We start from the raw sequence: 25,003 nt of genomic DNA on the forward strand, positions 1-25,003 counted from the left end.
CTGTTGACTCATGGACCCCCACTGCATAACGGCAGTACCCTGGTCCATCTCCCCCACAGGTCAAGCTTCTGCCAGTTACTTTGGGGGGATTCCCAAGGGTCCTCACATAGGCCTTCTTGCAGATTCAGACCTGGATCCTGGTATGTGATGTCAGTATATTGCAAAGGGGGGTGGTTCATTTCACTGGGGTTAAAAGAAATGCATTCAGAGTTCAGGGGTCTGGGAGGATAAGGCAGGATAGGGGTCCGTGTCCCCCATGAACCAGGTCTGAGCCCTGGGAGAGTAAAAATGTTTTTTTGTGGGGGTGCTAGGAGAGTCTCTGGGTTTCATATCAGCCCTCGCTGGGGCACCCCTTGACTAACATCTCCAAGCAGGGAATGCTGTGGAAAGGATGTGGCATCATAGGTGACAGAGTGTGGGCCCAGAGATGGAGGTAGCAAGGTTGTTACGAGGTTATTGCAGAAGTTCCGGGAGAACAGAACAGGGTAACCTCAGCGAGGATTAGAATGTCTGCTGGGAAGAGGTAGAATCAGGAATTTCTATATTGGTGGAAGCCAGTTCTGAGGGTTCTAGTTTGGGTGCTGAGGTCAGAGGAGGTGCCAGTGACCAGGAAAGGGGGAGAAGGGCAGACTTTGCAGAGATGAGTTCTGTTTATTTATATCGACACCCAAGTTCTGGAATGGATTCTGGTCAGTATCCCAGCACCCACCTTAAGGGCTGGAGATAGAGATTTGGCCATCATCACATTTCAGAAGTCCTGAACTGACTTTGCGCCCTGGGCCCAGCCCAGCCCTGCCCTTCTGGCCACCGCAGCCAGATCGATCTGTCTAAAAGCACCTTTTTTGTACCTGTTGCCTGTTGAAAATCTAGGCAGACATTTTCGGTGACTCACTGTCTGGAGCATGAAGGTCTAACCCCTCAGCCTCCGGGGTCCGACTCCCCTTCGTCCAGTTCCTGCCTTTCTGAATCAGGACTGCTTTGACACAGGTGACAGGAGTCCAGAGCAAACTGGCTTAGGTCACGAGGGGCGTTTGCTGGTTGATGAAGTCAGCTGGGGCCTAGGGATGTGTGTTCCCCTGGGGCACCTTCTGTGTCTTGCTCCTCTTCTCCTTGCACGCTGATTGCATTCTCCCCCAGCCTGCTGCACATGGTGGGGCCGTGAGACGTGCCGCAACTGCTGTGCGTCTGGTCCCGGGACCCACCCCACACCTGCATGGGGCTGCAGCGACTTTTCCCGTTGTGACGGGAGAACCGAAGGCTGAGGAGGTGGAGTGACTTGCCCAGGCTCCGGCAGAAGGGCAGGGATAAGATCCAGGCAGTGTGTCCCCGAGCTTAGGGCTGAGTTTGAACTGTTTCTCTGTGTGTGGTCTTCCAGAACGCTGTGCCTTCCTGAGGGCAGGGCCCAGGCTGTCGTCCCCTGCTGGCAAGTAAGTCAGCACATGGCTTCGTCATGATTGTCGATGGCTGTGAAATGGTGACTTTCCAGTCTTTCCCTTTCTACACTCAGCCCCTGGGCCTGGGGACAGGATCTTTCCTGGTGATTTGCACAATTTAAAATTCTATGGGAACTGGGAAGCTTTTCTTAGAGGCAGGAGCAGAGTAAAATAAATATTAATTATAATGCAGATGACATCTTTTTCTAACCAGCTCCACGGTGGTCTCCTACATACAGATGAGTATCCTGCCTTCTCTGGGGCTTTCCCACAGCTTACCGTGTGCACACCCTCCCTCGGCCCCACATTTAGGGGCACAGACCTCCGAGGAGGCCCAGTCCTAGTGTTGCGCCCGATTTGAAATGCAGCCTCTAATGTCTGGCAGCCCTTGTGAGAGGAGACCCTGAGCTCCATTCCTCCTGGGTTGGAATAGCTTTTTCTTTCTGGGAGAGAGCTGTTGAGATGTGGGTTTCCGTGTTAATCAAAGTTCCCAGCACGTTTGTGGGACTGGCTCTGCACGTCCAGAATGTGTTTTCCAACCATCCCCCCCGGGCTCTGGCTATTCCAGCCTGGCAAGAACAGACTTGCTGCGGCCGTGTGGGGCTGTGTGGGGCTCTTCAGTCCAGATTCAGAGTGATAGGCATGATTTTTGGAGCGGGCCGCAGCAAGCTCGGACTGGTTCCGGCGGTGGAGCCGGACCAGAGGTGCTGGGGCCAGTGAGGCAGCCGTGGCCACGCGGCTCGGCTCGTCTCCTTAACTGCTTCCCTCCCAGGCACCCACCCCCTCCGCATCCGTGCATCAGCCTGAAAGCACCTCCAGGGCGAAGAAGCGTTTCTTTTGTCTAACCAGATGGCGGTATGTCTATGATAACAGCTAACCGTGCTGTCTGTATCCCAGGGATGTTGTGAGTGCTTTACAAATAGGGACCCATTCCATCCTGATTAACATCTCTTCGTGTACTGTCATCTCCCTTTTGCAGACCAGGAGCCTGAGGCTCTGCAGAGAGGTGAAGTCATTTAACCAAAGCCACACAGCCGGTCAGTGGCACAGCGGCCCGTGGATGGAAGGAGAGGGCTGGCCGTGCTTTCGTACTGTGCTGTGACGTCAGGGTTATTAAAATGCTGGCAGCGGAAAAGAGGTAGCTAGACTCAGATTTCCCTGAAAAACAACAATTATGGTAATGAATGGATTTTCTAACTAAATTTTAGTTCGGTTGGACAAGTGTGGGTCTCATCAGCCCCCAGGACTAATGACTGGAACAAGATGAGATTTTGGAAGTGGAGCCATGTGAGCGGGAAACCATGAGATAGTAGTTACTAACCCTCCCTCCCTCTCTTTCTTTCCCGCTCAGGGTATTCTTATTACTTAATTTACGTCCATAGCACCTTTTCTTGCACTCCTCCCATCCCCCAAACAGAACTCTCAGATTTCTTTGGATCCAACTCAGGCAGGCCTCGGAGCAGGAGACGTGGGGCCCGTATCTCTCGTGGGGGCCGTGGGTGGATGTGGTCACTCAAATGAACCTGGCAGAGCTCATGGGCAGAATGTTCTTGATCTAAAGCCTAGCGGCTCCTCTTTCTCTGGAGGGTCCCCCCCAGCTCCTGCGTGGGGTGGGGCTCAGGATGGCCCGATCCGGAGCCTGCACTGGGGCAGAGAAACCCGACTCTGCCTCGAGCCTACCCGCTGCCACCTGCTCTCCTCAACAGAAGGAGCTCGGGAAACACAGGATCAGACTCGCCTTCTAGGCATGAAGTTCACAATCAGGGGCGAATAGCTAGAACACCGGAGCATGGAGGGAAAGGTGTGTTACTATAATGTGCTTGTTAGTAACGTTTATCGCATCTGTGTGAGATCGTGATTATTCATGGGCTTTCTTGCTGTCTGTCTCTCTGGTAGCTGAAGAACATAAAATCCAAAGGGCCAGTGAGGACTGCCTCTCCATTCAGTGTAAACTTTCTGAGAGAGCCCCGCTATGTTGTACTGGCTCTGGGGTGTCACGATGGCCTCTGTCACAGATGCCTGCTGTCCCATGCTCACAGAAGACCTAGAGTGACTCGGCTCCAGACAGTCTTTGAGGCACACTGAGCTCCTAAGATGTCTGCAGAAACAAACGTGAAGGAGTTGAGAAAGATGAGCTGGGAGAAGAGGCTTTAAGAACGGGGACAGATTGGTGTGAAGGGCTTGTGTGCTCTTTACTCTCCCGAGGTTGGAAGACCCTGGAGTGCAGGGATCTTACCTGTTCTTTGGGCTCGTCTCCTGTGTGAGTCTGGGCCGGGCACAAGATAACGGTGCACGTGACGGTGGGAATAGGGCCTTCTCTCTTCCGCCCGTTCCTCAGAGGCTAACCTCGGGAAGGCAGGAGGCTTCTTAGGGCATTAGTGGGATCAGTCAGAACTTCAAAGGACACTGGGGACTTCACCGATGAGATAGACATTGCTAAGGGCAGAGGCACGGCTGTGTTACCCTAAATTGCTAGAATTTCTCTTGTGGCCCCAAAGACCCGAAACCTAGCCTAGGCCATGACTGGAAAGGCTGCATTTCAGGGGGAAATTCATATTAGGCTGCAGTTAAGTGGAGGGGCACGCTGTTAGCAGATGTTCTGGTTGTGGGGGGCAAGCCGACAGGATCCTGCCAACGTCACAGTCCCATGTGACCCATCCTGTGAAGCGGAAATGGCGTTCTTGGTCCCCGAGGAGCACAGATACCCATCACAATGCTCTCAAAGATGCAAATGGATACATTTTGCCAAATTGTCCTATGCAGTTGCCCCTCACCCACAATGAGGTTGACAGTACATCAAAGTACTTATGTAGAGTGGCACGACTGTAGTTGGCAAGGGCAAGGTTTGTAAAATATAGGCACTTCGGAAAAAGAATAAAAGTTGCATTAACATATGTGGTTAAAAGAGTTTGTGAAAGTTCTAGAAGGCATTCACCCCTAAAGTAACTACTCATGTAGTCATGAGGGCGACCCTATGGGGGTGACTTTTGAGTTGCCTTGTTCAGCTGTTGGAGAGATGTTGCCCACACCATCTGCTGACGTAGAGGCTCCCAGAAGCCAGCCTGGCTCTTTTTAATGTAGTAGGAGCAGCTCTCACTGGGTTTGAAATGCAGAGCCCTTGCTTGCCATCGCTTGCTCGCTCCAGATCTGTCTGCCTCCCTCTCCTCCTCCCTCCTTATCCACCCCCCAACTTCAAATCTAGTCAATTGTGTAACCTCCTAACTTTGCACAAATTATGCAAGAGCTTAAGGGCACAGTTTTTGAAGTCTCAGTTTCCATCTCAGGGGAGGGTCAATCTTCCTTGACCCCCTTTCTGTCCTCCCTCGGTGCTTTCCTGCAGAGCCCTATCATGCCGCATCTCCACAGTCCACAGTGGGGGGAGAACGATAATTGTGGATTTTCCTCTAAGGAATTAGGGCAAAAGTAACAAGGTAGCCGATTTTATATTTCTGGTAACAAGTGTAAAGCAGTATTATCTCAAAATCTGGACTGAAGGATTGTTGTTTATAAAATGCTAAGAAATCTCGCTATTTGTGAAGGATGCTGAGGAGAGATGGGGTGACGGTGGCAAGTGGCCTGGGTATTGGGCATCAGGGAGGAAGGAGACTGACTGTAAAGAGAAATAAGGGAATAGCTTTTGGGGTCTGGGTGAATGCAGTTTGAGTGGAGGGTTACACAGGGGGAATGACTCCTGATGACTCTTCAGAGTGCAGACCAAGAAGAAGTGGGCCCAGGGCACAGCACTAGGGATTCAGGCTCCGTGTAAAGACTGTCAGGGTGGCTGAATAGAAGCTAGGGTCACAGTATCGGTTAGGATTTTAGTTCAGCGGTCGGTAACAGGGACAACCAAAATATGGGCTTAAATAGGACAGAAGATCCCACAGAATACCTCGAGGTGGGCAATGGAGGATGTGGCTCCCTCCTCGCGTCCAAGATGGCGCCACAGCTCCAGCCATCACATCTCAGCTTAGACTCCCACTAAGCGGCAGTGCACCTTTCCTTGGCCAGAATGTCGTCATGTGGCCACATGACAACATTAAGAGAGGAAAATGGAGGAATGACATCCTTCAGTTGTGTGGCAACATGCTCAGCTAACATGGGGCTTCAGATAGTCTGAGACTGAAGAGCAGAGGCTCGGTAACGAGGAAAAGGCCTAGAGAGGCCTTGACTTGGGGTATTGGTTCATTCAGTGACGGCGGGGAGCCTAATAGGTTCAGGCATTGCTGGAGGGCAGTAGGGAAGGAGGCAGGTGGGTTTCTGCTCTCGTGAAACTTAAAATCCAGTGGGAGGCAAGACAGACAATAAGCTGTCAGTCATGTGGCCTGGTTGACAATCTGCATTCTGGACTCAAGTCTTTCCAGTGAGCTGTCTTCAGATGTCACTGTACATAATTAATGACGGCTGTGGAACAGCGCCACTAATGCCTGTGGGCGGCGAGTGCTGGCATCTCCGGGACGCGGGCGTCTGCTCCGTGAGACGGGGAGGGGTGGCAAAGCGGGGGGGAAGAAGTAAGCCACTGGTAAACCAGAGCCGCGCTCTGAGAGCGGGCCTGAGTCCTGCAGCCAGCGCCCTCCTGGGCCAAGGTGCCCACAAAGACTTGAGGGCTGTAAAAATCCCAAGTCTGTTTCCTTTTCCTTGGGTGGAGAAGGATCTGGGCCTCTTTCCTTGCGGAGGTGCAGAGCAGTGTGCTGAGGAGAATTCGATGATTCCTAGAGGCTTTTGAGGCCAAGTTGGGGAACTTGGGAAAACCCAAGGACACAGCATTCTCCTGCTCCCATGACCTTCAGCCAGTGATCCCTGAGCCTGGTTTTGCTGGGAACCAGGCAGGAGTCCAAGTTCAGCTCACATGTAAGTGGGCGTGGATTCTAAATTAAACCTGGAGGCAGTGTTGCCCACCCAGACTCCTGCTGTGGCCACTGTGCGGCGACCTGTATCCATGATTCTCAAATTCTCAGAGGTGAAAGACCAATGCTTTAAGTTTCAAGTTCCAATCTGTCATAAAAATGAAATATTAGAAAAATGGAATTAAAAAGACGTACAAAATACAAAGACTTGCTGTTGTTAGGTGCAAGAGACAAAAATTCTCCTGTCCTATTGCTTTAAATCTTTCTAAAGGCGAACTCAGTTCCCGAGTTACAGTTTGTCAGTAGCAAAGAGTTCGGGGTCATTCCCTCAGCTCGGGGACTGCACTTTGGGCGCAAGTGTCCTACCGGCTCCAGACCATGGGCCAGCTGAGGACGGCTGGCCTTCCCAGCTCCGAGTTAGGACAGTTTTAGGACAGTTTGCAAGGAGAAGGAGGCATCTCCCCTGGCTTCATTGCGCCTCCCTACCCGCACGTCTCTCTCTGGCTCCCCCTGCCCAGCTCCCCTTGTCTTCAGCTGCTATCTTTGCCCACTGATAACAGCAACAGCTCGGCGGCTCTCCTATCACAGTCCCCGTGTGCAGCTGAAAATGTTACTACATACTTGCCGCTGGAGAAATGAAAGGTCACAGCTAATTGTAATCATTATCCAGGCTCCCCTACCTGAACGACGCTTTTGGCATATCCTGGCTTGAGTAGCCAAGCAGCCAAGCACAGGGCTGGTGGGCCTTCCCAGCTGGCGGGCCAGGCCGTCCTGGGCAGGGTGGGAAGTCACTGCTGACCCTCTGTTGCAGTTCTCCAAGGAGCGGCACGTCATGGACAGGACCCCCGAGAGGCTGAAGAAGGAGCTGGAGGAGGAGCTGCTGCTGAGCGGCGAGGACCTGCGAAGCCACGCATGGTACCATGGACGCATCCCCCGCCAGGTACCCGCTCCTTCCTGCCAGCGCGCGCCCGGCCGTCCTCAGACACCACCACACTGACGACCCCGCGGGGTCACCCTGCAGTGCCACGTCGGAGCAAGCCCCAGTTTAGCTAAAAGCAAATATAATAAAGTGGACTGTAGTGACTTAGGCCCATCCCCAAGGAGACCTTGGGAAGAACTAAGGTCAGGAACCCAAAGCACATTTCCACGTGCCTGGGAAGTGGATGGAGGAAAGGCAGGTGTTCTGTGGTCTGCAAAGCCGGAGCGGGCAGGAGGCGGTGGCTGCAGGGGGGAAGTCTGAAGAGGTACGAGGCTGGCCTGTGGTTCAGATAATTGAACTCCTGGCCGGCTGCCTGCAGCCTCATACCCTTTGGAGCTTCTCTTTTAAGGCAGTAGTTTAATTTCAAGTGAAGAGAGGGTATCATCAGGGCAGGTGGCACAGAGCAGCAAGGCCACCGGTGCCCTTGTGGGGCCGGTGACTGTTCACGCTGCATCCCTCCCCTGCCCTGACCCCTGTCTGGAGCTGGGAGGCAGAGGGATTATACCAGTGGCCACAGCCCCCGCGGCCTAGAATGTACTCTGTGTGATTGTCGCTTGGGGTGATCGCCGTGAGTGTTGTTTTATTGAAGAGTTTAGAAACTGAAAAATATAAGTCCAGAATTAAGGTGTAGCATTTCTCTTGGGTTTTTATCGTAACCTGATCTGGCCATTCACCTGGGACAACATGACAGGAAAGGGGCGGGTGGGGGGAGGGGGAGAGCATCATATTGTGACAGTTTTTTTTCAATGTAACAGATTTCTCAGAACTATCAAAGAAGGAATCCTTATTCTTTTTTTTCTTTTCTTTTCTTTCTTTTTTTTAGTTTAAAATTGATTGTAGAATATACAGAGAGTAAAATGAAGAAAATGAAACTCTCACCCATAATTCTCCCTCTTGGAGATAGCCACGGTGAACGTTTTGATATAAATCCTCCTCCCAGGCTTTGCAAGTGTGAGATCATACCGCATAGATTTTGCAGCCCATTGTCTTCATTTAGTGATACATCCTGGGCATTTTCTTCTGCTAGAAGATAGTCTTCTGCACCATCCTACGTTGTGTGTGTGTCCATTGCGTGCATGCCCCACTCTTTGGTGGGCACCTTCACTGACATCCTTTAAGATAACTACTATGTTTATAACTATAATTATTTCCTCAGGCGCAATCCCAAGAAATAGAATATCTGTGTGAAAACATATTTTTAAGGCAAAGATGCAATTTTAAAGTAACCATGGAAGCACACTGTTCTGCGCAAACTGATCCACTGTTGGACTCTCCTGGGAGAAATGTCAAAGTTTATAAAACTGATGACTGTCCCCACCATCCTTCTCTTTATTGTGATCATAAACTTTGTTTCCCACTTGCAACGAGTGTAAATTCTCAGCCATACGTCATTTCCGATTGTCTGCCGGCGCACTGTAGCAGTAACAAGGGTAGTTATAGCTAACACGGTACTCCGTTAAATCTTGACAGCTACTGTGTAGGTGACAGTGTCCCCATTTTACAGGTGATGTAACTGAACCACAAAGAGATTACGTACTTGTGCAGAGTCACCCAGTAGAGCCAGAATGCAAACCCAGGCGGTCTGGCGACAGGCGCGACCATCTGCCACGCAGTGTAGATCCTCCTTTTGCTGTAAACATCAGCATCTTCACCGTCAGCAGTTTCGGAGCACCTTCCGGGTTGCAGGCGCTGCCCTAGTGCTTTGCACGGATTATGCATGCACATGGATAACCCTCAGCGAGAGGAGCCGCGGAGCCGACTGCTACAGGCCCTCCAGCGAGCGGCGTGCCCCGCACCGCGCTCAAGTCTCTGCTTCCACAGTGCCTGGCCTCCCCCTGCGGGTGCCCCCTCCTGCCAGCCAGCAAAACCCGCGCCTCCGCCTGTTGGGGGCAGGGAGGGGTCAGGCTCCCTAGCCATGCATTTTCTCCTTTCTTTTATTTTCTGTCACTTTACTTGCTTCAGGTCTGCATAAATGTCCTCTTCTCATGACACCCTCCTGACCACCCTGAGAGAACAGCCCCAGTCCTCAGTCCCCGTCCCGCCGCACTTCTTATCTCCCTTCCCGACTGACAGTTGACGTTTCCCTTAACTTTACAACGTCTGACACACCATCCCTGCTGCTTCCGTGCCTGCACGGAGCAAGCAGCCCCCCCTCGGTGCAGGCGCGCCGTGACCGTGGAGACGCTGCCCTCACTGCTCTCAGCCCGGCGCCTGGTAGGTGGGCGGCCGGTAGTTCTTAAGCAAATGAGTGGGTCTTCTAAGAATCTGGCCTTTGGAAAAATAAAGAGCCGACTGAAGAAGCAGCGCCAGAATAGCCTTGTCCTCTGTCGGCCCAGAGAAGTGGAGAGCGGGGCCGCTTTCAGGAGGAAGGTGCGCCTGCCTTTCTGACCCCTCACCGTTTTGTCCCAAAGGTGTCGGAAAACCTCGTGCAGCGAGATGGCGACTTCCTGGTTCGGGACTCTCTGTCCAGCCCCGGCAACTTCGTCCTGACGTGTCAGTGGAAGAACCTGGCTCAGCACTTCAAGATCCACCGCACGGTGCTGCGGCTCAGCGAGGCCTACAGCCGCGTGCAGTACCAGTTCGAGACGGAGAGCTTCGACTCCATCCCCGGCCTGGTGCGCTGCTACGTGGGCAACCGCCGGCCCATCTCCCAGCAGAGCGGGGCCATCATCTTCCAGCCCATCAACAGGACGGTGCCCCTGCGCTGCCTGGAGGAGCGCTACGGCGCGTCCCCGGGCCGGGCGCGGGACGCCAGCCTCGCCGACGGCCGGCCGGACGTGGCCAAGAGGCTGAGCCTCACCGTGGGCGGCGCGCAGGCCCGGGAGCAGAGCTCGCCCAGGGGAAGCCTCCTCAGGTGGGTCAGGGCCTCGTCGGGCGGTGCGGGGACGGGCGGGGGCACCCCGGACGTGCCCGGGCCTCGTGAGGCCGATGAGCTCGCCGCGACGAGGAGCAATCAGAGATGTGACTGAGTGCCGGTGTTACTGGGATGGCTGTCACGGGGCAGTGCTGTCACGAGGAACGGCTTCCCAGCCGCTGTCACGAGGAAATGAGCTCCCGACTGAGTCGGTGCCAATGTGAAATGAGGCAGTTGCAGAGGAAGGGGAAGGTTGGCCAGGAGAGACTTGTGGAGAAAGGAGGGTTCTGGCCGGTCTGAAGACTAGGGAAGATTCGGACAGACGCTGTAAAGGGGGGGGGGTGCTCCAGGTGGGGGCTCAGTGTGAGCATGCGTGGGGCGATAGGACAGGACGAGAGTTGCTTGGAGCGGGTAGGTTGGTGGGGCTCGAGCAAAGGGCCCACGTAAGGGGCTGGTAGGGGCAGGCTCAGGGAGGTGACCCCAGCCAGATCATGGAGGCCTTAAAGCCAGGCTGAAGGGTTTGAGGGAGCCTCAGAGACTTGACATGATGAGTGTCCCGAAAATAGAACAGGGTGGGCATGTGTTGGAGGGGAGGGAGCTTGGAGCAGGAAGACCAGTCAGTGAGTCGTGGAGGGTCAGGCTGTGCAGGGGTAGTGGGGGGGGAGGCGGGGAGCCTGGGACCTTGGCTTCCTGGGACTCTTGTGCGTATGGGGAAGGTTGGAGAAGGGCGAGTCGGAGACCACGGGACGGCCCAGAGGGGGATGGGCTTTGGAGGAAAAACCAGTTGCTGCATCTGAGATTAGACCCTAGGCTTATCTCTGAATGCCAGTGTCCAGCAACAGTTTGGGGGTTCAGGAGGGGAGTTTAGCCTGAAGGCTTAGATTAGGGCTTGGTCCACATGGAAAGGGTGGTTGACTAGGTGAGAGAAGATGGGGTTCCTAAGATGGGAGACAGTGAGAGACTGGGGGCTGTGCCCTGAACCTGGGGATGGGGGAGAGACGATTCCAGAGAACTGGATGCCCAGCTGAGGCCCTGCCCTCGATGACCAGTGGTGCGTGCTGCCTTCACACAGGACCTGTCTCTCATGGAGCTGGCTGCCTGTGCTGCTCTCTGACTCTTCCAGAGAAGGAGAGCAGGGAAAAGGCGGGCCTGGCAGAGTGGAGACTAGCTCCAGCCCCTTGGTGACACAGCCCCCCTTCTCTGGCTCCCTGGCATCTAAACTTACACACTTAAACCAACATGTTTTCTTCCACTCACTGGTTTTCTTTCTGGACAGGAGGAAATGTCATAAACTGTAATTGGTAGAGTGCAAAAATTCAGAAGCAAAACACAGGACTCTGAGTAATACAAACTAGGCCGTGTGCTGCTAAGAAGCCACGTTCGGTGTTAGTCAGCATCTGGCTATGGACCCTGCCGGCCTGGCCACAGATGCTGGTCTGCCACTGATCAAGCTACTTACCTTCCCTGGGCCTCACTTGCCCCGACTGGAATGATGGGGTTTGCGAGGGTTAAATGATGGAAGACTTGCAGAGTGCTTAGAACAGTGCCAAAGGGCTACGTAGGTGTGAATAATCATAATAAATATTATTTTCTGGAGGGCAGTAGAATGTAGGGCTCAGTTGCAGGGAGGGAGGCAAGAACTGATACGTAGATACTCTCCTTTTCTTAATAGTAAGAATGCACTTGAGATCCCTTAAAAATAGTAAAGGGGTATTTCTTCCTCTGTTTCTTTTGTGAGCGTGGGGATTGGCTGCTCAACGGAGGAAGAGGAAGGTAATGTCATGAACAGAGCCAGGGAGCGTTGGGCAATGCACAGAACCCCTGCCCAGTGCGGTGCCTGCCTCCTGGTCTGCTCTCAGAGGCCCGGAGTTAGAATAGAAATTTATTTTTTAAGATAAGAAATGAAAGAAAGACTGAGAAAGTCTCTTGGTCAATGAGGCAGGCCTAACAGAGCCCCTCTTCTGATTGCCCAGTGAAAGCAGTTTTTTAAGCACTTCTTGGCACCAGCAGCCGCGCAGCCCGGGGCCGGGCAGGCCGGGAATGTCCAACCGTGGGGGCGGGGTGGGCTCCACGGGGAAGCGCCTCCTGCTGCCCCGCCCGCCTTCCCGCGCCCTCCGGCGCCCGCACCTTCCCTGACGTCCGGCCCGCTGGTTGGCCGGCTGGCGGGGTGCGCCCTCGGCCGGCTTGTGTGCGCCCCAGGTGGGGGTTCTGGGCCAGTGGAGTCTGGCCGCTCTGAAGATCACTGCACAAATACCGCTTGACTGAAGCCATTGCCTTTTGGAATTTGCCCTCTGCCCTGCCTTATCTCTGAGGGGTTCCTGGAATTTCTCTGTTGCTGGGAGTTTGGGGTTTTTTGGGGGGCTTGTTTGCTTTTTCCTTTGGTGCTTGCAAAGGTAGGAAAGAACTTTGCGATTTCTGTAACCTAAGCTCGTGGGAGGGCCGATTAAAGTTCGTTACCACTTGACTGGTGCAGTGAAGTCTCTTCTAGCAAAGGAGAGATTCTGTTTGTGGGTGCTAGAGAAACTCCCAGTCTGAACACGCAAGGGAGCAGAGGGGTGCTAGCAAATTGTGTGGGAAGTGACATTTCTCTGCTTCCCTGCGTGGCTGCGCCCTGTGCCTCCCAGTGAGGCTGGGCCCTTCCCCAGCTCAGCAGGAGGCCGGCCGAGGGGCCCTGGTCCTTCCAGGAGGATGAGAGTGACTGGCTCCCCAGGTGACCCTGCGGGTTATTTGGGGGTCATGGAGACTGGCGCTGAAATGCAGACTGCCCCACAGCTTCCTCCTTAACCGACACCATGAGGCATGGTGGGAAATGCGTTTCAGTGCAACAAGTCATTCCTCCTGGGTCTGTAAGTAATTTTAGGCTCTGTTAAAAGTGCACATTCCAGTTGATCAGATTTTCCTGAGAGGAACATGAAATCTTTGCTCAACCGGATGAAAGGGCTTAGAGGAGGCAGCCTGGGACCGGACTGGATTGGGGAAGGAGCCCGGGGCACAGTCCCGTGTTAACCGCCCCCAGCAGTCATTTCCTCCTCCGGCAGACATTCCTTTACTGTTGGGATGTGCTGTACCACTCGCCTGCTAAGCAGTCTTTTCTCTTAAAAACTTTCCATGACGCTGCCTAAAGGTTTTACGATTTAATGACACGTTTCTGCTTCACTTATCTTTTGCTTCAGAAATAAAGAGAAGAGCGGTAGCCAGCCAGCCTGCCTGGATCACATGCAGGACAGAAGAGCCTTATCTCTCAAAGCGCACCAGTCGGAAAGTTACCTGCCGCTTGGTAGGTCTTTGGGACTTTTCTGGGAGGAGGATAACAGTGTTAGCCTGATTTCCTTCAGGCTGTTTCCCTGCACCATCTGGTGCCCTGATGTGAGGAGGACACAGGCTCTGTGCCTTTGGCAGGGGGGTGAGGGTTTGTAGAACTGGTCTGGGTGATGGTCGCTTTGTGTGCTAGCTAGCTTTTTTTTTTTTTTTTTTTTTTAAAGATTTTATTTATTTATTCGACAGAGATAGAGACAGCCAGCGAGAGAGGGAACACAAGCAGGGGGAGTGGGAGAGGAAGAAGCAGGCTCATAGCGGAAGAGCCTGATGTGGGACTCGATCCCGTAATGCCGGGATCACGCCCTGAGCCGAAGGCAGACGCTTAACCTCTGTGCCACCCAGGCGCCCCGAGCTTTTAAGCCGTATAACAAACCTTCAGAGCGGAAATGATTATCCTCTTCTCGTTGCTGAGGAAACCGAGGCACAGAGGTGAAATAACTCATCCAGAGTTACCCGTCCGGCCCACGGTTAAGCCAGCATTTGAACCCAGGGCTTCTGACCCACGCTCACCCGCTAACAGAGGAGCCGCTCTCTGTGCCCTCCCTGGGCGGAGGGGGTTGGGTCAGTGCTGGGGTTCCTGGGGGAACGGCCGCCCAGACAGACCCCTCCTCCTCTCCGTTCTCCTTTCGCAGCCAGAGGAGCGAGGAGCTGTGGGATGTGGGCAGACCTTGTAAGGAACGGTGTTAGTGAGCCATGGATGGTTGTTCATGTTTTCTATAACTGACCTTCCTTGGGCCCACAGGGTGATTTTCCCAATGCCCCTTGGTGAACCACTTCTATGTGGGTTAGCTCAGCATCTTGTCCCCCCTTCCTGGGATGCCTCCAGCTCTCCCTCAAGGCTGGTTGGATCCACCCTGGCCATGAGAGTGACTCAGGCCCTTATGCTATGTGACTAAAGACTTCTCTTTCTTAGGGCAAGACGAGATTACTCATTGCCCTCCAGGCGCTGCGTCTTGTCCTGACTGTACTAACCTTCTCTGACCATGAAATGCACTGCAGCCCAGCTCCTGGTAGTTTCTGGGATTTAGAATCCCCCAGAAGTGGGGTGCGGCCAGCCAGCCCTCGAAATGCTCTGGACTGCACTAGAAGGGGGGCGGGGCGGTCCTACCGAGTTGTCTTTGGGCAGTAAACATTGAAACCCAGGGGCATGAATGGAGGGCCGGGGAGTCGTCACTCCAGTTTTGCTTTGTGTTCCCCACACAGCTGACCTTTTCCTGACCCTCTCTTATCCTCCACAGGCTGTAAGCCGCCCCTTCAGTCCCCGGGGGTGGACACAAGCCCCCGCCCAAACTCACCCGTTTTCAGGACGGGCAGCGAGCCCACCCTGAGCCCGGCCTTGGTTCGGAGGGTCTCCTCGGACGCTAGGGCAGGGGAGGCCCTGAGGGGCTCAGACAGCCAGTTGTGCCCCAAGCCACCCCCCAAGCCCTGCAAGGCACCCTTCATCAAGGCTCCCCCGTCTCCGTCCCCCTGGCTCAACTCAGAGGCCAACTACTGTGAACTGAACCCTGACTTCGCGGCTGGCTGTGACCGGGGAGCGGGGCCACCCCTCTGTGCCCAGGACAGCTACGTGGAGCTGCTAACAGCGAAGCAGAATGGGGTGCCGGGTCCCCGGAACTCTGGAACCAACTACTTGATCCTCGATGATGATGGGGCAGGGCCCTGGGAGGCGCCGGCCGTGCAGATGGACCAGGGGCCGGAGGAGGATGAGGCCGAGTTCGTGTTGCCCCGTCTGGAGACCGCCTCCTCATTCCGACCCAACGACTTTGAGTCGAAGCTGCTTCCTCCTGAGAACAAGCCCCTGGAAACAGCAATGCTGAAGCGGGCGAAAGAGCTGTTCACTAAGCACGACCCCAAGGTCATCGCCCAGCACATGCTGAGCACGGACTGCGTGGTAAGTGCCCAGGCAGGTGGGTTCTGCTCTGGCTTCAGGAAGTCTGGAAGGAGACGGCAGGCTGGCCTCGCTCCACCTCACCCTTGAAGTGCGTGGCTCATGGAAGAAGTCAGGAGATAACCTGGGTGGGGATTTATTTAAAGGGTGGGAAGCACAGGCCTGGGACAACCTTTGCCCGGGCCGGAAGCTTGTAAAACTCCCCTCGGGCAGGGGGATGGCGGGCTCCTGCCCAGGCCAGGCCTCCTCCGCCAGCTGCAGGGTCCTCCCTGGCCTCAGCTCCGTCAGAACCGGGAAAGTCAAGGCCAAGGAGACAGGACTGAAGATGGAAATATACTTTCTGGAGTAGCAGAGCCTGGGTTATTGTTACTTTATTACCTGCGATGCATTATATATACATACCCACACATCATATATTTATTGTCACGAAAGTGGGCTTAAGAATAAACATTCTTAAATTTACCCTTGATTTTTTTCACAAGTAATACTTGGTCAGTCTAGAAAAGTTATAAAATATAGTTTAAAAGAAAAAAAATTATACAAAGTCTAGTTTCCTGATGATCACCACAGTTAACATTTGCTCTGCAAACAGATACATGTAAATAATTTCATGCATATGTGTGTGTTTACCACAGGCCTAAACAGATGATTCTGTTTTATTTTTTTTCTAAACATGCCATTTTAAACCCCGAGTCTTTGACCAAACAACATAGCATGACTATCTTTTCATGACTAAATAAATATGTTTATATCATCATCAATTTTGATAGGAAGCATTTCTTTTAGATATGGGCAGCTTTTGTTCCTAAGTGACCCCATGGCAAGGTTATCCCTTGAGAGATCTTTCTAGAAAGCAAGTGTCTCAGGCTGGGAGGGGCTCAGCCTACCCCTCAGTTATAGAGACACATCCATGCATTGGAGTGACAGGGAAGGCCTTAGTGAGATTTAAAGCCCTTATTCATTTGTAGCTCAGTGAAGTCAATTACCTTCAAAGTTCAGGGCCTGTTTAGGAACTGAGTTTTCCTAAATAAATATCCTGGGTCATGACTCATGGCAGGAAATGCATTCCCTGAGCACCCCCCTGGGGAGTCCCTAGTTGATGGAGGTCACAGGGAGACAGAAGGCCTCCCAAAACAGCCTTGAGGAATTTGAAGCAGGTGCTAGCTGTTCTGAGCTCCGCAAACCCAGCACCTGGCAGAGGCCTGGGAGGTAGTCCCTGTGTGTGTGCATGCATGTTGTGGGGGTGGGGGCGCCCTGGAAAAGAACCAGGAAAGGCGCAGTGCTGAAGAACAAGGATTTGTTCACGTGGTGGGCTGGGTGTCCTTGGGCAGTGCTCCCAGGTCATATTAAATGCTTACCTCACTTAAAAGCGGGCTAAACCCGTTCAGGCAGGAAGAGGATTTCAGATTCCTGTTCTAGTTATGGGCCGGGGCCTTGGTACGCCAACAGGCCAGGAGTCTGGTGTGAACCTGCCTGAGTTCTCCGTACAGGAAGCTCTTTGTAGAAACATGGATCGGGGTTGACAGAACAGCCTAGTTCCCAGGAGGAAAGGAATCCTTCTTCCCTGTGACTTCAGTGCTTGGAGGATCTAGGAGGGTCTAGGAGGAGGTGAAATGCCTGACTCTCCTTTGGCAGGAGGGTCTAGAATGTTCCCACCACCTTGGCAGTCATGAATTTGGAGCTCAAATCTGCTCTTGACTCAAGGAACATGAAGCCTGCCCTTTTTCTTGTTTGGTTTCTTTCGTTGTATTTTGTCCTCCTGGTTGGCCCCCTCTCCCGTTTGCCTTTAAGCACCCCTGGAAGAAGGGCTGGATGGAGCCCCCTGGCAGTGAGGTGGAGACCTGGAGCAGATGTCCGCCTGACTCTGCTCACCTTCAGTCCCTAAGGGCAGGGCTGATTATTATAGTCTTCCTTCCTTCCTCCCTCCCCCCCTCCTTCCCTCCCTCCTGAGTCCACTGCCATTTCCTTATTCTGTTCCTGGAACCACTGACTTTAGGGCTTTGCCAACAAAGCAGGCACAATCAGTGTCTCTGAGGGAAATAGATGGGCTGTTGTTACCCACTCCAAATGTAGTGACCACCAGGCAGGGCCAAGTGCTGGTTCCCACCCCGTGCAGAGCCCGGGCTGATGCCCAGAAAGGCCATCATGACAATGGGTGGTCCTGAGTGCCTCAAGGCTGCCTGTCCTGCAGTGTCCGGCCCCTCCTGGGGCAGGGTTGGGGTGGGCATCCACTGAGCCCCTCTCACCCTGCAAATGGGCACCACCCTCGCCTCACCCAGAGTGCAGCCTGTCCCCAACCCATGTGTTGCAGTATCTAGAAGTAGGGCTGGTAGGTGAAAGTTGGCCTCTGGGGATGAAATCCCTGAATCTAATTCAGGCTCTCAACTTTCCGGTTTTTTCTGTCCCCACCTATAAAAGGAGGAGAACCATACCAGCTACCCAGGTGGTTGTGAGGACTAAGACTCAATGAAATAACTTAGGTAGAGCCCTCCACACACCATGCCTGGGCCAGAGTGAGGCTAGGTGTTTGCTTGTTCGCCTGAGCAGCAGCTGTGGGCCCGGCGGGGCCACCGTGGGGGATGTGCTGGAGGGGGACAGTGATATAGGACTTTAGACCACACTCGAGGTGGGAAATGCTCTGCAGGGGAAGGCACAGGAGCTGTGGGGCCGCGGAGGCGGGGTCTTGAATGTGGGGAAGGGTGGGGGTTCAGAGAGGGGATGTCTGAGATGAGTTTTAAAGGCTGACTAGGAATTGACCAGATGAAGAATGGGAAATCCATCTTCTGGGCGGCAAGCAGCGGACATGCGCAGAGACTCCGCTGTCAAGGGTTGGGTTTACAGAGGACTCACTGCGTGCGCAGCGAAGGTGGGGGTAGGGGTGGGGGAGGGGAGGGACTCGCAGCTCTTTCCCTGGATGTTAAGTCTCTACTCCTGGGCTCATGCTGGTTGTTGCTTCAAAGCATTTTGCAGTTCAGTGAGGGGGACAGGCCCTTACATGCACGGGCAGAGCAGAGGCCTCTGCCGAGGGCAGCAGAGATGGTGGGCAGAGCCAGGCAGTCTCTTTGCAGTTCAGAAGATCCCTTAGCAGCTGGGAGGAGAGCCAGGCCCCTGCCAACAGCCCCGGGGGCCACTGCAGCAGCTCCCTCAGGCAGTTTGGAGATCCTGCAGAGCCAGGATAATTGAGACCAGAAGAGCAGAGGGGGGCTGGACTGCCTCATCGGGGAGTGCTGATGTTGCGGGCCGGGTCTGTCTCATAGTAAATGCTCCAGAAGTGTCCGCCCTCCTCTATCTCTGCGCTGCATGGCTCTGAGCGTTTTCCCAGAGACTGGAATCCAAGTTCTGCAGCGTGAGCTCAGGATCCCCTTTCCTGCTCAGCCTTGGGGCAAGCAGGTGTCGGCATATCCCAGCAAACCCCCAGGAAAGTGACGGGGGTGGGGTGCATGTTTTCACTGAAGGAAAACCGACTTGGAGGCTTCTCTCCCAGAGCAGGGATCACTCTGGTTACTAGTGCTTCTGGCACAAAACTGAATCAGTGATGAGTCTGAATCTCATGACACAGACTGTGAATTAGAGGGTGCCCACCACCCTGGAGGCGGGCTTTGGAGCCTCTGATGGGGCAGCTGTCTAAACAAGCAAAGTGTGTGACCACAGGTGGCTGGGGTATACATCTGGGTTGCCTGACCGTGGTCAAGGTGTAAATCCCTTTCTAGAGATCTGGTCACAATTCTTTTTCTCTTCTACGTGCCAGTGGTTGACAACTCGGATTTTCAAATAGCATTAAAGTTATTTGATCCTTTGCAAAGTCCTTGAGAAAGGTGAACTTAGCAGCTGCGTTAGAGAAGGGGACACTGCACCCTGTTTCCCAGTCTGCCCCTGGATAGCTAATTCCCACAGGTCCATTTCTTCAGGGCTGACAGTGGTTCCCTTTGCTCAACCACAGAAGTTAAGGGTCAGGGTTAATAATACCAGCCAAACTTCAGATGTTTTTTGTGGCCTATTATGAAGGCATCTGGACTGTTTCGATGCCTGGGATCATTATAGTCAAGGACAACTCCAGCAGATGGAGGAGAGGCATTGTTCTGTGCCTGCCACGTGTCCAGAGTCGATTAGACGCAGCATCTGCTAGTTGCATCGTTAGGCGTCAGCGTGCTGCAAAGGGTCCCTAGGCTGGTGTTCGAGATGCAGTGACTCGGTTCTAACATTTCGAGGCCGCACGTAATACAAATGGCCAGCTAATACTTGGTGCCGATAGACGATAGATGATTACACACCAGAGCCAGGCTGGGAGAGCCGGCCGGGACGAAGAAAGATTTTCTTGAAGGAAGGCCTCCTAGGGGGAGAAGGGGGTGTGCTTGAGACCTCGGATTTCAAATCGCTGTACATGTTTCTAATAGTTCCCAGATGTGTGGTGCCTTGAGTGAGCGCAGGAGAGGTGTAATTAAGGGTAATAGCAGCCAGCCCCGCTGGTAAGTGAGAACAGGAACGGCAGAGCCGGCCTCAGCGGGCGTGGAGCGCTTGGCAACAGTTGGCTGTTCGGCTGTTCCACGGGGGGACGCGCCGCCCCGGGCGCACGAGCGCTCGCAGCCCTGCTGGCGGCAGCGGCACCAGCCGGTGGTCAGCAGCCGGCAGAGGGACGCTGCTCCCCGCGCGCCAGAGACGCCAGGTCTGCGGGTGCTTTCCTCTCCGGGTTTCTATTCCTGTGGTGTCCTAGAACCCTCACATCTCATCTAAAAACTGTGCTTGGGTATGCTGCTGCCCAAATCGAGACGCAGCAAGGGCCTCCACACCGTCCCAGTTTGGTGTGTTTCTTTTCGCGAGCGACACTGGTGTTTGCGGCGAGCGCACTTGCTGAGCCGGTCTGTTTCATCTCGTGTGCCTGACAGGTCGCTCGGATACTTGAAGTCTCGGAAGAGATGCGGAAGAGCATGGGCGTGAGCTCGGGCCTGGAACTCATTACCTTGCCTTATGGCCGCCAGCTGCGCCTGGACATAATTGAAAGGTGAGCAGTGCCGTCCCCCGCGCTTCCAGCGCCGCCACTTGCACAGCAGCCGGGGGCCCAGGGCCGGCGCCGCCCGGAGCCCTTCCCTTCTCCCAGGGGCCTCAGCCACAGAACTCCCGGAGATGCACAAAGAGAGAGCACAGAGCAAGTCTGGGGACAAGGAACACGGTCCTGTCCGTGCCCCGGGAGGGAGTGGAGGACAGAAGAGACCGTGGGCCGTGCTAGCAGAAGTCACCCCTGCCGCTGCCCGGGGAACCCAACCTCTCGCCCCCCCACGGTCCCACCTCAGTGAGCGGAGGCTGCTCTTTCTCTTCGGAGTTCAAGGTCGCACTAGGAATATGTGGGAGTTTGTGGGAAAGGTCAGGAAGAACAGAATCTGAACAGTGTTTGCGAGGCGGGCAGGGGAGGGCGGCACTCAGGCCCCCCAGCCTCTGATGCCTTAGTGCCCCCTTCTTGCAGTCCCCGAGGAGCCAGGGCCCCTGCCGCCTGCTGAAACCCGCATGCCGGAGCCTCGGAGACTTAGAAATGAAAAAGAACTAGCGAGGCAGGTTTTTAAGAGAAGTGCCACACTAGATTCCCATGTCGCTGCAGACGCTGGACTTGTTGACACACATGAGAAGACCGTTGATTTGGGCAAGACTGCCTTGTTACCTTAAGTATCCTGTTTTTTTCCAGCCAATTTCCTAATTGTCATGACACACACATGGGTTGTAATGGACACCCGGACGTTCTAGGTCATTAGTGCTGTCCAGTCCATCTTTCTGAGGTGGCTGAAATGTTTTTAGCTCATGACGGTAGCCACTAACCACAGGGGGCTATCGAGAGCCAGAAATGTGGCAACAGAGGAACAACTGTTGTATTTTACTGTTGACCGTTTTGCGTGTAAATAGCCATATGTGGCTGGTGGACAGCACAGCCCTAGGATGTCAGCCCCTCGGAAGGAAACGGTGCATTCCAGGGAGCCTGGGGCATCCGCACAGCCGTTTTCGAGGTTCCTGGGCCAGAAGGCAGATGAGCTGGCCCCCTTGCCCCTGTGGCTTTGGCTTCCCAGCCACGGAGAGAAAACACCCAGAATGCCGAATGAAGGGCTCCTGGGAGGCAGGAGGTTAGGACATGGTCCTTAGTTTTGTTCAAGCATCCTTTTTGTTTAATGCCTTTGGAGAATTATGTGAATTTTCCTCCTTTTCCTACAGACTTTCCTAGATTCTAGCCTCTCTCTGCAGGCAGCCTTCCCCCCTCCCCAAACCCCAAGGGCCTGCTTTTCCACTCCGCTAGTTTTGCCCTCTGTTGTTGCTGGGCCAGTGGTCAGTTTCAGCAGAGGTGAGCCGTGCTGCCACACGGCCCCATTGCTCATGCGAGGCGTGTCGCGCAAATCCCCCAGGTTCCAGGCTTTACTTCATCCGTGTGTCGTTGGGTATGTTGGACATGCGCTCGGGCCCAGGCAGAGGTCGGCAGGCTGGGGGCTCCTCCAGGCTGTTTTCAGACTTCCTCGCCTGTCTACATCTGTTTCCTCTTTTTCCTCATCGCCACTTCCCTGGGGCCTCTCCTTGCTGTGCTTCCTGTCCAGGGTGACCTGGGCGACCTGCCTCCTAGAGCCTGGGAGCAGGTTTCTTCCTTACACTGTGTACTAAAGAAAGGCCGAGGCGATAGCCATTTCGAAGGGTCAGATGACATCATCTTCTTGTGTTTGAGAATCAAATACAGACCACCCTTTATTTTTAACTTACACCTCACCCATTCTACACCGTCCTGCGTGGAGCTGTCCTTTGTACAACATTCAGCGCCGCCTCCTCTTACCATTCACCTGAGGGTCTGCCGCAGCCCTGCCACGCCGAGTAGATTTTCCTATAGTGCTGTATGTAAGAGGTTTTAGGTACACGTCGGTTGAATGAATGGATAGAATTACTCCGCTAACCCTTGATAGAAGTAGAGAACCTATCTTTTATTAAGGGCCGTTTAAAACATAGGAAGAAACAGTGAACAGAAGAATCAATTGAAGGCAACACGGGAAGTCAGTTTACTGTTAGTTAAAAGAAGCATCTGAAATGCTCAGCTCAATCTTAACACTGCATATAAGTAAGAAAATTCTTCAGTAAATTCAGCAAGCAATAAAAATATACTTTATGTTAGGATCCATTAATGAAGACATCAGGAAGAAGAGAGGGAAAAAGAGCTAGATAGAGACAGACTGACAAAATGGACCAGGTTGCAGAGAAAGATGTGCACAGAGACAGTTGTGGTCACAACTACCATTTGCTAGGTGCCTATCGGCAACGGGCACTCTAGTGATTGTGACAGCCCCACACCCTCTCTCCTTCTCACTGTTGCTCCTGGTTTTACAGTGAAGAAGTGGAGGAGTGGAACAGTTAGGTAACAGCCTGTGGTCACATCTCGAGTAAGCACCACACACACACACACACTCACACTCAGAGACAGCAGAGCTCATCACTTATTTCGTAATGACTAGAGAAAGGGGTAGGGCTAGCCACCTGACGAATCATGCCAGTGTTGGCTCAAGGCACTGAGAGTGAGCTCAACACCATGGGCCTCTGTGGGCACAGAAAGGAGAATGGCCGTGGAGTAACATCCTTGGCTGTGAACCTGGAGAACAAGTTGGCTCTGGAGTGTCAAAGACATGTCATATGTTGGTAACCATAGCTATGAACAGGGGCTTCACCTCCGGCATTGGTCCCACGGCCTGGAGGAAATTTAATGGACGCCATTCTGGCCCAATGCAGTCAACTCCCTGGTCCTGATTGAGGGAGAGAAGGAAAGGATTGCGGTCTATGCCGACTGCCATCAGCAGACTGCCCTACGACCCGGTTCATATTAGTCCTATTGTCATGTGGAGAAAAGATCACTCTGCTTCCTGTTGTGGGTCTGTGAGCTTGACCCAGGTAGTACAGGATGAGAAAAGGGAGGATTGTTGGCAGATACAAGATTTCTCTTTTATTAGGGTCTGACTTTACAGAGAAACTCCTGTCGGTCAATCATGTGGTCTTTGTCCACATCCTCCATTCACCTTCCGGCCTCTTGACCAAGAGCCACGGACTCTCCATTATTAGTTCCTTATTCCTTTTTCTTTTCCAAGACCCGTCTTGTCGTCTGAGGTCAAGCATATTCTCATTTTGCTGTTCCTTCCATTCCCCAGTCCAGGCTGCACAGCGGAGGTGGCCCAGGGCTTCCCTGAGGATGGGATTCCCCAGCGTGTTCAGGGACCAGGGGTCTCCCCAGGCCTCTCGTGGTGGAAAGTACAAGGAGCCCCATGTACCTCTGAGCAGCTTCATCCCTGGAGGGCCTCTTCGTGCCCCTAGATGCAGGGTTGAACGTGGCCCTGTCCTGGGGTGTCTGTCCTTTCTGACTCTAACTAGTGCACCCTCTGAGGCCTACCCTGGGCCCTGCTGCTGTCAGTCCATGGGGGGGGGGGGGGGTGTCTCGCCATTGAAATCGGCTGAGCTGCCGATTGTCTGAGCTGCCAGCACATCACAGGGCAAAACGGCACAAATCTAGTCCTTCTCCTGGCTGGTTTGTATCCCTTTCCCCCTAGTCCTGTCTGCCCTGGGCCTGACCACTGATCTCCTCCCTCCCAGACACAACACGATGGCCATCGGCATTGCAGTGGACATTCTGGGCTGCACGGGCACTCTGGAGGACCGAGCGGCCACCCTCAACAGGATCATCCAGGTGGCAGTGGAACTGAAAGACTCCATGGGGGACCTCTATTCTTTCTCGGCCATCATGAAAGCCCTGGAAATGCCGCAGGTAAATTTCCCCTGGATTAGTGCTCCCTGCGCGCCTGTGCGGCCTTGTGGTTCTGAAAGTGGGTCTGCAAGCTCAGGCTTAGCAAATCACCCATGCTCTTAGTCTCGAAAAGTAGACTAAACCAAAGCTAAAGCAGTTCCTAAGTGTTCCAGCTCTGTTTTTAAAAATGGGATCATTTTGACAGCACTTTCTCCTTGGTGTTACAAGAGCCGTCCTCAAGAGCGATTAGTATTCCTTAACCAATTAGGATGATACATCTGGCTACCGTGTGTCGTAAAAGAGAGAGACTGTTCCATCTGTGTCACCAGACATTTGGGGAGCTTATCTCTGAGAATCCCCAGAGTGGTTTGTTTCAAAATTATGTTCCTCGAGTCACCTAAAAAAGACGTCTGTTAAAAAATTTAGATTTCTAGCCTATCTACCATTATCACCCCCTAATTAGAGTTTCTGAAGTCGGGCACTTTGAATTTATCTGCTTGGATGGATTTTTAGGATTAGTGTCAAACCTGAAAGCTGTATTTAAATCAAATGGACTGTATAGAGGAAAGTCGTTCTGTCGTCTTGACTGCCCGGAGTCAGCTTCCCATTTCTGTTCTGCCCCACAAGCCCGAGATGTTTGTAATATCGCCCTCAGGGCCCTCCAGTCCTACAAACCCAGTCTGCAACCAGTAACACCAAAACCACTGGGCATTTAGCTTGGCTGTTTCCTAGCTACAGACTGTCGCTGGAAGCCTGCTGGGCGCTCACGGAAAATCCGCCGCTGCTGCTAGGGAAGACGCCACAGTCACATGACCTGCCAGTCAGAGCATGTTAGGAGCCTCATTTCCTGGCATTAAAGCAAGGTCACTTTAAAGACAAGCTGAAAAACTTAGGGCCTTCACCAGGAAATTCTGCGGGGAATCAGTTCCAATTACAACATCCTGAGA

The 25,003-nt window shown here is 53.5% G+C and overlaps 1 protein-coding gene across 4 annotated transcripts in view; it reads left to right on the forward strand.

Moving 5' to 3' along the window:
• Positions 1-25,003, forward strand: part of BCAR3 (BCAR3 adaptor protein, NSP family member) — a 130,749-nt gene that overhangs the window by 92,885 nt on the left and 12,861 nt on the right. For 3 of the 4 annotated variants that reach the window (XM_044383636.3, XM_026497588.4, XM_026497589.4), the window contains 6 exons: positions 7,089-7,217; positions 9,668-10,110; positions 13,284-13,387; positions 14,667-15,319; positions 20,200-20,315; positions 23,906-24,077. In XM_044383636.3, the coding sequence (XP_044239571.1) occupies positions 7,089-7,217; positions 9,668-10,110; positions 13,284-13,387; positions 14,667-15,319; positions 20,200-20,315; positions 23,906-24,077 (1,617 nt within the window). Of the gene's footprint in view, positions 1-7,088; positions 7,218-9,667; positions 10,111-12,396; positions 12,504-13,283; positions 13,388-14,666; positions 15,320-20,199; positions 20,316-23,905; positions 24,078-25,003 lie in introns of those variants that run through there. The other variant, XM_057310454.1, reaches the window with a different exon arrangement.

The sequence above is a fragment of the Ursus arctos genome, unplaced genomic scaffold (assembly GCF_023065955.2).
Source record: "Ursus arctos isolate Adak ecotype North America unplaced genomic scaffold, UrsArc2.0 scaffold_12, whole genome shotgun sequence".
NCBI lineage: Eukaryota > Metazoa > Chordata > Mammalia > Carnivora > Ursidae > Ursus > Ursus arctos.